This window comes from Zonotrichia leucophrys, chromosome 2, assembly GCF_028769735.1.
Source record: "Zonotrichia leucophrys gambelii isolate GWCS_2022_RI chromosome 2, RI_Zleu_2.0, whole genome shotgun sequence".
Classification (NCBI taxonomy): domain Eukaryota; kingdom Metazoa; phylum Chordata; class Aves; order Passeriformes; family Passerellidae; genus Zonotrichia; species Zonotrichia leucophrys.
Window position 1 is genome coordinate 118,808,426 of NC_088171.1, and position 14,728 is coordinate 118,823,153.

At 37.0% G+C, this 14,728-nt stretch overlaps 1 protein-coding gene across 4 annotated transcripts in view; it reads left to right on the forward strand.

Moving 5' to 3' along the window:
• Positions 1-14,728, forward strand: part of SGK3 (serum/glucocorticoid regulated kinase family member 3) — a 55,365-nt gene that overhangs the window by 35,885 nt on the left and 4,752 nt on the right. For all 4 annotated transcript variants that reach the window (XM_064706181.1, XM_064706184.1, XM_064706182.1 and 1 more), the window contains 10 exons: positions 73-145; positions 2,934-3,009; positions 8,699-8,786; positions 10,660-10,709; positions 11,757-11,814; positions 12,592-12,675; positions 12,773-12,904; positions 14,092-14,204; positions 14,400-14,436; positions 14,548-14,634. In XM_064706181.1, the coding sequence (XP_064562251.1) occupies positions 73-145; positions 2,934-3,009; positions 8,699-8,786; positions 10,660-10,709; positions 11,757-11,814; positions 12,592-12,675; positions 12,773-12,904; positions 14,092-14,204; positions 14,400-14,436; positions 14,548-14,634 (798 nt within the window). The remainder of the gene's footprint in view (positions 1-72; positions 146-2,933; positions 3,010-8,698; positions 8,787-10,659; positions 10,710-11,756; positions 11,815-12,591; positions 12,676-12,772; positions 12,905-14,091; positions 14,205-14,399; positions 14,437-14,547; positions 14,635-14,728) is intronic.

The following is a 14,728-nucleotide window of genomic DNA, read 5'->3' on the forward strand; positions in this document are numbered from 1 at the left end:
CAAACAAAGTGCAATTATTTCTAGGTACTTTAATGTCTAAGCACAATCCAATTTTATGTGTTTTGTTTTCAGCTAAAGAAGCAATTTCCCACCATGAACCTGAAGATTCCAGCTAAAAGAATATTTGGAGATAATTTTGATCCTGGTATGTCATCATCTTGTTATTCATTTTGTCAGTTTCTTTATATGAAAATTGATCTATTCCAGCCTACAAGAAGCTGTCTTAGATGAGTTTTGCAGCGGTCCTCAAAACAGTGACTAAAGCAAAGTTTAGTCATGCTTCAGTCAAGAGCAGGAACTAGCGTGGGTAGGTGTTTTACCTTGTGATTGTGAACGAGGCATTGCTTGGTCGCCCAGTGCCTCTCTTGCAGTGAAGGCTACAGCTCCTCCCAGCCCTCCTATATTCAGGATTCTCATTCTGAACTGTCACATGTGACCTCTCTCCTATAAAAGCAAAAGCCAAACCTCAAACTCTTCCTTAGCATTATGCGTAGTCCATTTTGAACTTTCTTTGTGTTACATGCCTCACAGCCATCTCTGGAAAATGAAATAACACAAGGATTTATCTTTGAGGACTTTTGACCTCTCTGTATCTAAATGTGCTTCCTTGTACAGTTCAGGTGAAAATGAACTTCTTCTATAAGTGGAACAACAACAGGAAGCTTGTCTGATATGAACGTGTTGTGCTCCAGATACCAGTGATAGGTGGCCATTTAACTTGCTCTGTACACAGTGAAATACAAATGAAAGTCACTTGAATATTCCCTTGAAGTGGCCTGGGTGGCACCACGGATGAATTAATAAAAAGGCAAATGGGAAGGCCAGGCCATTGCTCTGTATGTTTGTACAATTCATTCAAGCCATTTTCACTTCAGGCTTTTCCCTTTGGACCCCTCCTGCCTTCCCCTGCTTGCCGATGTGGTCAGACTGTAGGTTCATCTCCACCTGTTTCAATTGTTCAGTTTCTCCTTTGCTGAGGAACAAATTGATCCAAAACTGTTGAACTCATAGGATGTGTATGTTTGGGTTTTTTAAAGTTCTGACAAACAAACCTAGTTTTTTGGCAGTTGCAGTTAATCATCTGGATCCTGATGTGAAGTGCTCTTTTATTTTTTATTAGAATAATCAAATACGAGTATCCAAGCTCTGATGTTCTCTTCTGATAAAGATGTAAACGATTGCCAAAAGTTCTACATGTATTTTGTCTACAGGGATTTTTTGTTTAGTTTTGGTTCCTTTTCTCTGACCTTGGGATTCTCAGAGCTGGCTGAAGACCAGAGAATGCCATGCAGTCTGGTTTGCTGTACAGGCAAATATGCAGGTGGATTTCTTGGAGCCAAATTTAGGAAACTGAAGTTTAAAAGGGGAAAAAAACCTCAACTAAAACTTAATTAAAATTATATATGTAAAACAAAGTCCTCAAACTTGTTTTAAATTTCCATGAACTACGCTGAAATCCTTGAAGCATGAGAAACCCAGTAGTTCTCAAGATGTTTCTTGCTGGGAGGCAGGGTGGAGATGGAGCCATGATGCTTATGTAAATAATTCTTTTTCTTAACACTGATTTATTGAAGCTTTGATGTAATGTTTCTGCTGGCTCCTGAAACAGGCTACATATTTTACAAATATTGAAAAGGTATTTTACTTCTGTAATCCATCCATGGGTATGCAGCATTGTACTATTGCATTGAAATGCAGCAGAGTGAGACCTTTACATCCTTTTACCCAAAATTGCCAAAAATACTGTCATTTAAACTGATATTTAAATGCTCCAATTTTATTGGCACTTAGGTTATTTTAAAATTGGTCTTGTTTTTACTTGAAAAAATGGAACAGAAACCAGTCAGAATATAGAACCTGAAAATTTCAGATGTTACAGGTGTTTTATCTTCACCAGCATGGATAGCCCTGTAGGCTTAAAGTGACTGATGATGCTGTACATCTGCCACACTGAAACTGCTGATGTTGTTCACTCCCATAATATCTGTATGCAAATTTACTTTTCTGTTAGATGTCAGTAATTTGGGATTATTAAATACCCTAGGAAGGTTCAGGGATTATATCTCTGAAACAATATGGACATTTTTCTTAATATTTTAAGTACAGCTGTTAATTAAAACTTAATTTTAATTTAAAATTTTAATAATTGTCAGTAATCTGGATATGACAGTCCTTGAAATGCCTTAAAAGTTGGTGCTGGAGTTAAATATTCTTTTTTCCATACAAATTTTCATTGATATGAGTGAATGAGATAGGATTATTCCATTTTACGCTTTATTTTATGTTAGAACTCAATTTCTATTCCAAATCCTTTGTGTGTCTTTCCATGTTACTGCAGAATAGTTACATGTCTTAAGCTTTAGACAAGGGAAGGGATTCTGAGGATTATCTCATTTTAATGTTGGAGATGATGTCCAAAATCTAAAGGAAAGTATTTTATTTTGTTATCTTCGATGGCTTTATCTGAGTGCCTGCTGGCAGGATGAATTGTGCAATTTTCCCCCTGCCATCCATACATTATGGAAATATGCTGCTTGGTGGGACTGTTCATGTAAAAACTTGACTTGTGTAACTGATGGCAGGTTTTGCCTGTGGCTTCTTGGGGTTTTTGTTTCTGTGGAATCAGGTGCTGAAGGGCTCACCCGTGCAGCCTTCACTGCAGTTGCACATTGTTTTAGGGTGGCACTTCTAATCCACCTGGCTTTCAACATTTTTAAGTAGCGTTACAGAGATGCTGAAATTTATTCTCTCAGCTCAGTTCAATGTTTAAAGCTTGCAGTTTTCATACGTAGAACCAATCCTGTTCTAAATTAGTCATGGGCCAGTCTCCTTTTAACTGCTGTTTTAAATCCTAAAAAACCTGAGTAAGAAAATAAGCTGACTGATGATTCTAATAAGCTGACTGATGATTCTAATAAATCTGTTTTTTTCAGATTTTATTAAGCAGAGAAGAGCAGGACTGAATGAATTCATTCAAAATTTAGTTAGACAGCCAGAGCTATGCAACCAGTAAGTAGTTTCATTTCTGTTTTATAAGGGCTGTTGAAAAGACATGAGATGAAAAGATATGTTAAATACAAAATTGCAAATTAGTATTTAACCAGAAAATGTATTTTACCTGTTCAGAGCTCTTCAGTATAAAAAAACCACTATATATGGCCGTCCATTCAGGAAAAATCTACAGACTGAGGAGTATGAAAGTGTTTTTGTTTTCTGAAAACCAACCTACAGATCAATTTGCAGGCAATTAACTCATCTTAATTCCAGGGGTGGAGATTCCACTGTAAACTGCTTCTGTGCTGGGCAGGTGTTTGTTTTGCCAGTGGCTGTACTGTTTGAGAGCCCTGCTGTCACCTGCTGCTGTGTTGCTGGCAGGCAGTCACTGCCTGCATCCTTTTCTTGTGAAGGGCAGTTCATGTTTAAAGCACGGTAACCAAGTGCCTTAATTGGCTTCCTGAGGTGGTTTGGGGCAGCCAAACTGAGCTGCCCAAAGGAAATGATGGATAAGCTTGTACCTAAACTCTTCCCAGCAGGATAAGCTTGTACCTAAACTCTTCCCAGCTGTTGTGGAGCTGCAAGTGTGTTCACCACTGCCAGAGGTGAATGGGAGGTGGTGTAGGACAGAGTCAGCTCCAGTTAAATCTGGAGAGCAGCGCTTTGTGCATGAACTCACTGCAGCGCAAACAGGCACCTTCTTTCAGTCCAAAGCTGTCATCAGTTTCAGCTAAGTCCATGCAGCTTTCTAGGTTGCTTGAACTGGTAACATGATAAAGCTCTATGCTTAGCTTTAGTGTTGAGGAAATGTCTTTAATAAATATGCTTTGTTTAATTAGCCTATTTGTACAGCCTGTGAAATTGCCTATTTCCCACAGGAAAAAAGTAACTCTAACAGAATATCACAGCAGTTTGCAGCATGCAGTCAGATTTTCTTTTTTCATAACAAATGAACTATTTAATGTCCTATCAACCTGAAATATGTGCTTCCTTTCCTTTCTAGAAAAATAAAAATAGGAGCATTTTAAATATCCTTCCTTTGATTAGTGAAAAAAAAAAATTAGTAACAAAGTCTTTATGGAAGGATACCTTTCCACCAGAGCAAACACTATGAGGTTTTTGTTCATGGTACTATTCTTTGGGAAATAAGAAAAAGCACTTTAATATAACAAAGTACTGAAAATCAATCTATTTTGTTTAATTGGGAAACAAATAAATTGGTTTATTTAAGCCAATTTCCTCTTCTGGCTCTCAATATATCCAACTACCAAATATTTTTGTTTCAAAACATACAATATTTGTTCTCCAGAGGTAAAATGGTACTTTTTAGTTGTTGTTATGGACAGCATAAAATAGTGTGCCTAAAAAAAAAAAAGTCATCAAACCTCAAATCCACCTGCCTTCCTAAATTTTTGTGAGCTTTTAAAATTGTTTGATGCTTGAATGTGACTGTAGAAGAACCAATATTCTTTAATATGGCACTTATCTTGCCTGATCCATTAAACTGACTTAAACCAGGGTTAAGACATAGGCCTGATAGTGTTTAGTGCTGATGAGTGTGTTCAATAATAAGCTTATTAAACAGAGTTCTACAATAAAAACAATAAATAGAGACCAAAGTTTATCTTTTACTATTCTCCTCTACCCCACCCTGAAAGAAATACTGAATTAAGCAGGAGAAAAAGCTGTACACAGCTTTTAATCCACATTTCAGTGCAAAAGCATTTAATTTTGTAGTAATTTCTGTGTTGTTTCTCTTTTAATCACTGCAAAGTGATTGTTTTTCTGAAGTGACTTTTTACTTTTTGCAGTGTTGCATTGCAACAAATCATATTTATAATTATGTAATCTGTCACCTTTTCTCTTGTGCCAGTGAATGTTGTTATAGAAGAAATGCCAAATCTTTGATCTTGGGTGCTTGGAATTCTTTATAAAATCTGATGGAAGCTGCTCAAGGGATTTGTGGTGACTGAGTCTTCACAGATAGTCCATCCTTGCTTTCTTAGTTTTGCTTTAATGTGCTAATTAAATTTGAAACTAGGTCAAAAAACTTATGTAAAGTTAGTGATGTGCAAAGAAGACTTAGTGGGTTGTGTATCCTCACAGAACCATTAGGAAATTCACCTTCCATGGCATCTTTTAAGTATTAAAACCAATGTCAGCCTGTCATATATTTTAAGTCCTGCTTAGGAGAATTGTTTCACTAAAAGCTTAAGGATGATTCAGTATGTTCTCATTCCCAAGGATGGGAAGGCACCTGAACACCTGAAGTGAAAAGCACAAATGTCAGATTCAGTGTGTCCAAGATGGTAATATTTACATTATTCTTTGAAACATGCAGCATTGTGTTCTTATTTTCCATCAGTGGATTTTTTTCCTTGGGTCTGACACATTTCTTGAATATTGTATCAAAGCCTGACCTTTTTGCTCAATAAAAAATCCAAGAAAAGCCTAAGGTGTATTGGAGTGCTTAGAGAGAGACCCCTGCAGTCACTGCCAGGTGGAATACAGGGTGAGATCACTGGCTTAGTCCAGATTGGGAATTAAGTGGGTGAACTTCAAGCTGCATTTCCTCAAACTTACTGTGATAGACAGCTTGCTCCCACAGGTGGAATGCAGGTGTTCCAAGAAAAGGTAGGGATAGAAAGGGCAGAAAGGATAGAGGCCTGACAATGTGCCCCCCTTGCTGACTGCTGTCCTTAATAGGAGCTGGGAATTTGTTCCTAGTGAGCACTGGGAGCCTCCCTAAAACACTGCACAGCTCCTGCAAGTGGGCTGCTCACCCCCTCAGATGTAGGCCTTCGCTGAAGTATTAATGCATTTAATTGCCGTCTATCAGAACATGTCCAAAGAAAACCTGTTTGAAAAACTGTATAATAGAGGATGCATTAAAGATATAATGCAGTTATTTTTAAATAGTCCAAAGTAGCTCCTTAATGAGAATGAGAACATTTGCATAACACTTGGAGAACTCAAGGATGACAATACTCTGCAACCTGTGGGGAAATGAGTTATCAGTTCTGTAAGTGAGAAGCAGGGTCTGAATGTGTTCCTTAGAAGAAAGTCAGTCACAGTTTTTCTCTGATTTCAAAATCTGATTAATATAAAAGTAAATGTGAAACCCCTGAATTGTAGAATCTTGCAGTCCATGCTGGGGAAAGTAAACCTTGCACTGTGTTATTGTCCTCTTTTAAAGTGTTGCTGTGCTTTATTGTATTAGGGCTTTTTGAACCTTGCTTTCTGAAAGAAAGATAAAAGTGGTTTACTTTTTAAGAAAATGTGCTAAGAAGAGGGAGGAGTTGGACACTGTTACTTAAATAAAGTGTGTCTTAAATGTTAAGTTTCTGTTGGTGGCTATTAATTTTACCGATTTGCCTCAAAATTTGTGTGACCTTTTGGGTTTGTTCATATTTCTGCATGCATCCAAAATTTTTGTGTGGTATTATATTGTTTTTGCAGGAAAACTAATGCAAAATGACTGTTACATAAGCAGTAGTATTAAGCAGAGCTTGACATTCTTTTGTGTGTTTCAGAGATAATCCACAAAATAAATTTATTCAATCAATCATAAAAATCCAGACAAAATCAACTTTTGCTGGTAGCATATGTACAATGCATACTGAGTATCCCTTTTGAAGTGATTTTCTCAACCCTTTTGATTTCATGGGTGAGGTTATTTTAGGAATAGTTTCCATGTATTCTTAATACATTGTGTTAATCTGTGTGAGTTAATAGGATAAAAGTCATATCAATCTGTATAGCATTTTGCATAACATGCTGCAATCTTGCCTAAGAAAATGGTACATAATTTTTTTTTATTTTTAATCAGTAGTTCTTTGCAGTGCTTTTAGAATTGCAAATGTGAACACTGTAACATCAGCTACAATTCTGGCTGTTGTGGAGTTGTGGGATACCCTGCAACTGTACAGCAGCCTTTTCCTGTGAATTGATAATTTTATGTTTTTCCTGCTGTGAATTCAGTCATGAACAAAGTTACTATAGTAACTATTTGGATGTATGACAACATGGTCTATTTAATCAGCCAGTTGTCCAGAATAATTAATACTGAAAGGTAATAAAGGTCTGTTTCTGTTTTTCTCTCTAGTGAAAAGCATTAACCATAACTTTTTATTCTTGATTTTATGATATCCAAATGTTCTGAAATTTAAATTGTTGTGTCGTTGTTGCACCAGTATTACTACAGTGTTCAAACCACTGTGATTTTTGTCTTCCTGGCCTCAGGATACAAGACAGATGCTGAAATAGATCAGAATTTGGAGCTCATATAAAATGGGCAGTATTAAACTAAAATAATGATGGGAAATTATGTGAACAGTCTTGTTGCTGTGCTTTAAACCTGAAAGGCTGGAGTTAACTGAAACATATTTCAAATAGGACTTAGGAACACAGAATGTAGGTGATGAAAACTGGGAGCCTCAGATAGCCTGGGATATGAGGTAGGTTCAGTAGTGCTGACAGGAAATCACAGGAGCTGGAGAAGTGTCAGAAACTGCTCATCTCTCACTTCTGATCCTCACTGATCAGATGGAGGGTGAATGGATTGAAAATAGGGAGTACATTTGTTTCTTACTTAAAATTACCCTATTTTATATATTCTAGGGACAGATAAAAAGAGCAGCTCCATAGTAAGCTAGTGCCCTTCTTGTACTGAATGGCTCAGTGGAGTTTCCTATCAGTGACTGCCCTGAGTCCTTCTCAAACAGCTTTGTCTCTGAAATGCAGGAAAGATTTATTCCTTGATAAGAAGGTTGCCTTTTAGTGAACTGAAGGAACTTGAAAGATTCAAATGATCTCTTGAAGTGATTTATACAGGATATACACAATACCCATCTTTTTAGGAATTAATTTTTCCTCAGTTGTATTTCATTATTCTTTACTTGCACTGTGCTGTGGTTCAGTAAGTTCATTCTTTTGATCTGTTGGACAAGCCTTTCTTTCTGGAAGAAGAAATTCTTGGAATTCTCTTACTTCCTCACCTTTCTCTCAGTCCTTTTCCCCAGCCCCACCAAGACAGAGCTTGAAAATGCTGCTGAAGATAAAATGCATCTCTTTAGGTACTGTGGGAGGCCTGTCACTAATTCCTGAAGCAGTTGTGTCCTGCAGCTGATTGAATGGATTTCTGAGCACTGTTTTGACAGTGTCCAGCCAGAAGGAATTCTGAATACAGGATCACCATCTTCTGCTTTAAAGTGAATGGGGAGAGGAACATGCTGTGTATGTCTTGGAACACGTCTTCCCTTGGGATACAGATGATGTATTTCATTCCCTATTGTATTGGACAATTCAGTTCATTTTAGAAAACAAAAGTTTAAACTCTTTGGTTTTTGGGAAGAAGTTGGTTTCTTGGTGTCTGCTAGCCAGTTAGAACTCATGCTTTCTTCTGATAATTATCTGTTAATGCAGTTCTGCAGGTTTTCCTTCTGAAGTCTTCATATACAAATACTTTAACATGTCAGGCTTTTGCAAGTGAAAAGGTTTGTGCTGTATAATACACTTGGCAGTTGAATTATGTTGCTGTAAAAGAAAGTATTGCTTGTACACAGTTCTCAATTACCAGAACTTAAATGTAAAACTCAGTGATGAGTAACTCCTCTGTATGCTGCTGTTCAGTCCTATGCTCTGTGTTTATGGCTGGAAATCATGCAGATTATTGGTGTGCTAATGAAGTTAACTGTGTTTCTAGCCCAGATGTCAGAGCATTTCTTCAGATGGATAACCCAAAACACCAGTCAGATCCATCTGAGGATGAAGATGAAAGGAGCAGTCGGAAGGTAATAAAGCAGAAGTAGAACAGTCTTCTAAATTTTAGCTACTTGAGGGCAATCTTCTTAGCTATATTATTTACTGAAAACTACTGGTACACTTTGCAATAAATCCCCTCCCTGTTCTTTTAAACAACTCAGTTCCACTGTGGGCTGTAAGCTATTTTTCTGTCAGGTGTGAACTGCAGAGAGGAGTAAAAGTGATTGCTGGCTTTGTCTTGCTTATTCCCCCCTTACTATACAGGTTAAAGAAACACCACTTTAGTCATAGCTTAGCTGTCAGAGTTTTTGCAGTCAGTTCAAAAGCTCTTGCTAAGAACATCTGGCAAGGAGCGGGGAGATTGAATGTTTAATTGTCTTTTTGTTTGCTTGTGTGGTGTTCTTTTTTAAAGATGGGGAGAAATAGAATTCTCTCAGGGGGAAAAAATGCAACCTTTCTAAAATTCACTTAGGAGGAAGGATGGATTTAATTTCATTTCATATATAACACTGTGTGAGGTCTTCTTTTGTTTCTTTTGTCAAGAAAACCACTATATAGCTGGATATATTCTCTGAAAATTAGTTTGCAGCCTCCAGAAACAGTGCTGTTGAAAAAAGGAGTATTTCTAGGAAGGCAGAAGTGCCATATTAAGCTTGTCCTCTGTTACTTACTACTTGGCATAAAGATGTGATTTTAGTACTTCTTTTCTTATTCAGCCCCTGTTAAAGATGTAAGATTTGTTTCAGTTTGTGTGTGATCCACAGGAGATTTAGTGTGTTCTGAAAGTTTCGTTTTAAAGTCACTAGTTTAAGATACCAGTTTCCACCTCCTATGAAAGGTATTTTAAGTAATGTGGAATGATATAAACCATCTCTGGAAAATTAATGATGTGTCGACCTACAACAAATTCCAAAAAGAGAGCCACTGCATAATGGCCTGGGCCCCATATTTTTGGTGGAAAATTCACCTTATGGTTACTGTAAATGATGAAGCCAAACAACAAGAAACAAACAAACAAAAAAAGCCTAAAAAAAAAAAATCTTTTTTACAGTAGCTCTTTCAAAACCCTCCAGCACCACTGGCTCATTTCAGTCAGTAGTGGCATCCACTGCTGCTGTCAGACCATTTTCCACTTCTGAAGTTCTGCTTTGTGCTGCCTGGCAGCCTGTCCCCAGGTAACTTGTATCTGTGTGCAGTTTATTCTTCTCTGATAAATTCCAGAATCACAATGAGAGTACAAAGACCACTTTCCTAAATCAAAAACAAAATGGAGAAAACCACCTAAATGACAGTGGCTTCCTCTGCTCCCTGTAATTTACAAATTCTGACTGGGTGTGTACCAGTAGGATTCATGGAATTCCAGGAATTGAGTTATTTAACCTTTAATGTCAGGATAGAAAAGGTTGGTAATGTTTTTCTTGGGGTTGAAAGAATGTTCACTTCCATGTTTTTAAAAGCACTGTGTCTTTCATTAATTACTCTTAGATAAACAGTGTGGGTTTAAAATTATTGTATTAGTAAGATCTTGAAGAATTTGGATTAAAAGGTAGGAAATATGTTCATGATGCAAGTACAGAAAGAGTTAAGTTCTGAATGAGGAACAAGCTGTTTATTGAAATACTCTTCAGTTTTTATTTCTGATCTTTTCCTCTCTGAATGAACACAGATATTTTATTACCTTCATCTTGGAACAGGATGTGTGTAGAAAGAATTTGTGACAAGGTGATGATGACCAGGTATTTCAGTTCCCAATCTAGATGTTAGATCTCTTTAAAATTCTAATGTAACAAGTGTAAAAGTATGGATTGAGCAGATCAGTAGAGCATTTTGAAACTAAGATTGGTTGAAAGATTAGAGAAAAGAAAAAGTATTACAAGTATACCTCTTTGTTTCTCCCAACAGTTAAACTCTACCTCACAGAATATCAACCTGGGACCATCTGGAAATCCTCAGTAGGTTTCAATTAAATTGAATTTAATGTAATTCAATTTAATGTAAATTTAAAACTTAATTAAATGGGATTAAAATGAATTTGAAAACCTGTGAAGTTAGACTGACTTGGGGAGTGGCCCCACAGCTTCTGAAAACAAGTTTGGTTTATTGCATGCCAAAGGAGCAGCTTGCCTCTTGGTGCTATGACCCAGTTACTGCACTGGTAACTTGTGTCTCTGTTTGGTGTTTTCTGCAGAGTTTCTGTTCTCAGTTCTGTGTGAATCTGCTTTTCTCCTCTGATAGATGACTGTTATTTTTGTTTTGCTTTCCTCACAGATTTGTTCTGGGCTAGCAGGAGGAAGTGGTTAATAGATTGCAGTAAGAAATGAAATACAAGAGTCCTTCCCTTCGGGGGCAATAAATAGAGAGGTGTATGGTGATGTAACTTGTTTTGCAATTTGAAAACACAGATAATTGTTTTGCTGACAGAATTGTATTCAGGAAAGAGTAAGGGAATCCTGGGAAAAACTGAAAGGAGTGGTGATGTGGGAAATGGAAAAACTGAGAGCAAATTCATGCAAACACCAAGAGGCAGGTGTTAGGACCTCCCTCCTCTTACTGAAATTTAAAACGAGGGAGGATTTGGTGGAGGGAAGAATGGAACAAATAAGAGGGAACAGATAAAAAACTTGGTCCTTCCTTTCCTCATGTAAGCTTTAGAATCCATGTGGACCACTGGAAATAAGCTCCAGGAGACATCATGGGGAAATTGAGACTTAAAAATTATGAAAAACTAGACCATGGAGAATGAAAGAATGGTCTTACATCTCCTTTACATCAAAAGGTTAAACTTAGTAAATAAAATAAACTCAGAGGATGCAACTTGAACACTTTCTCTAGAGGAAAGTAGAATTGCAAAATGAAGAGGAGTTGTGTCTGAGGACAGGTCTGCAGAAGCAGTGCTGGGTGGAACAAAGAAAAGGAGGGTGCTGCACTACACTGCTGTACAGCTATAAGGCTTGTCATTTCTACCCGGATGACCTGTCTCCTTCCTAAATATCTTTCAGTGCTAAACCAACAGACTTTGATTTCCTGAAAGTTATTGGGAAAGGCAGCTTTGGCAAGGTGAGCTTTTATTCCTGTGTCTTATGGTGGTGCAAGGATGCTCTCTGGTCTCTCATGCACAGTGACTTGGCCAGAGGTTCCAGAAGTGGTGTTGCTCTAGGGTGGCCCATAAACTGTTCTGTTGGATCCTCATTGCTGATGATTTGTGGTCCTGCTGTTTTTTCCCTGCTGCCTCAGCCACTTGTTGGGACTCAAAAAAGGGAGATTTTCCCTTTCTCATTAGGGGCAGTTGGGATCCTCTGTTTCCCCCAGGGAGGAAGGGAGGTACCCCTGTGCTTATACAGCAGCTGGAGTACAAGCTGTGCTTTTCCTCTTGTTGTCAGGGACTATTTTGTGAAACCTCTGATACTGTGGAACAGTGTGAGCAACAGCACATTGAGAAGTGACTTAAGTATTGATATTTTACAAAGATGCAAAGTAAAATCCCTTTTGAAATCTCCATTTCCAAATTCTTTTTTATGTTGTTGTTTTTCATTCAATTATCTGCAATTTATCCCCAAAAAGCTGAAATTAATCTTGATAGACATTTAGCAGGTCATGGAAAACAAATGTTACAATTAAATCTTTCATGATACCACTGTTGTGATCAGTTTTTACTGAACTGTAAGCTTACTCTATTGGCAGCTACATTGCTGACTGACTGTATTAAAAGCAAAGAAACTGTATTGTGAAAAAAATAGCATGAACCCCTTCCAGTTAGGCCAAAATGATAAAATATTACCCATAGTATGTGAACTGCAACAATCAAATTTCTTCCTTTTCTTTTGAATTTCACAGGTTCTTCTTGCAAAACGAAAACTGGATGGGAAATACTATGCTGTCAAAGTGTTACAGAAAAAAATTGTTCTCAATAGGAAAGAGGTTAAGAGAAATAGTCTTTTTTCCATCCACCTCCCTTGTTTTTTCCCTTAATTACAAAGTCATTCCTGTTTACTTATTGATCTCTTACTTCTTGCAGCAAAAACATATTATGGCTGAACGTAATGTGCTTTTGAAAAATGTGAAACATCCATTTTTGGTTGGACTACATTACTCATTCCAAACAACAGAAAAGCTTTACTTTGTCCTGGATTTTGTTAATGGAGGAGAGGTATGTGGTGATTTTGTTTGCATTGTAGTCCATCTATTCTGCTAATTCTAGGTAGGAGGAGTGAAGTGATTCTTTACAATGGGCTGTGATCCACATTCTCCCAATTTTGAAAATTCTGTTGTTATCTGCTGTTGCTACAGACTTCTGTAGCTATTTGGACCCTGTTCCTGTTCTTATTGACAACTTCAATCCAAATTTATTCATGCTTGTCAGATACAAATACTGTATTTTACAGTTACATAAAATTACTTTAATTATAAATTAATCTTATGTTTACCTTTTTCACCATGGAACACTGGCTTCCTCTTGCATGTGCATTAACTGAGATGCTGATATTTCAAAAAGGGAAGAAAGGAAACTGACAGCTGAATTTATTATATTGTGTCAGAGTTGGAACAAGAAGGGCATTTCTCTTGTCTAATGTACCTTACTTAGACTGTATTATGGTTTGCCCTGAATTGTGGTCAGAACTTAGTTTTGTATTGTTTCAGGCAAACTAAAATACAGTTCAAAGCATCTTTCAAATTGAATGGAAAGCTAGGGTGGCTGGGGTGGCTTTTTATTTTTCCTGAACTTTGTAGGCAGAAACCAGAAAATTTCATTTTTCTTAAAATCTTTACTAGTGAAGTCTGTATTATAGTTGAATCTGTATGTTTATGATTTAATATTTGTCTAGACTTCTGTATCTTCTCAAATTATTTGCAGCTAGACAATTCTCTGTAGTGGAGAGCTTGGAATATACATCTCACACAGTGATCTACATCTAGGTTATTTCAGAATACAGTTCTATAAATAATTATGCAAATATTTGAATACACACAGTTTCAGGAATGTAAGATGACTTACTTGACACTGGGTTATATATTCTCCTTGGAGGCAATCTTGCATGATTTAGTCTTACCAACTTCTATTCACAGCTTAGTGATTTACTCTAGCTCCTTTTGCCTAGTCCTGGTTTTAAGGGAATGTGTTTGAGTTACCTATCCATCTGAGCCACAAAAGAGACGCAGGGAAGAGAGTAAAGTAATGACTATGTCATGCAAAAAAACCAATTCTATTTCATTGTGCTTTAAAAAAAAAAAAAAGTGGACAGCAAAATAAATTACTCTTCACTGTAAAATTACATGTTACTGACCTGACTTGTTTTGTCTGTGTAATGATCTTATTTCCTATTTGCATATTTACAGCTGTTCTTTCACTTACAAAGAGAACGTTCCTTTCCTGAGCACAGAGCCAGATTTTATGCTGCTGAAATAGCCAGTGCACTGGGCTACTTACACTCCATAAATATAGTCTACAGGTAAGTTTCTGAAAAGTATCCTTGTCCTGCAGAAATTCAAAATAGGACAAATTACCAAATTAAAATCATCTTACAGGAAACCTGAACATAACACTTTCATAAAAACTTCAAGCTTTCAGCTAGAGTAATAAAACCCCTTGCCTCTGACACACTTGTGACTGCTGTTTTGGTTTACTACCTTTTCTTTTTTAATAGGGATTTAAAACCAGAAAACATTCTCCTAGATTCACTAGTAAGTATGCAAGATTATTTCTGTTTTCTGTGTTCTCACACAAAATTGACACTTCTGTGTATTCACATGTTGAGCATGTTCTCTTTTAACTTATCACTCTTTCTTAAACAGGGTCATGTTGTCTTGACAGACTTTGGACTTTGTAAAGAAGGGATTGCAACTTCTGATACCACTGCAACGTTCTGTGGGACCCCAGAAGTATGTGGACAGCTTTCATGGGTTTTTTATCAGCAATTAATGACTGTTGATCACTATTAAAATGTGTGTAGCTGGAAGGTCAGATACTGTGTTT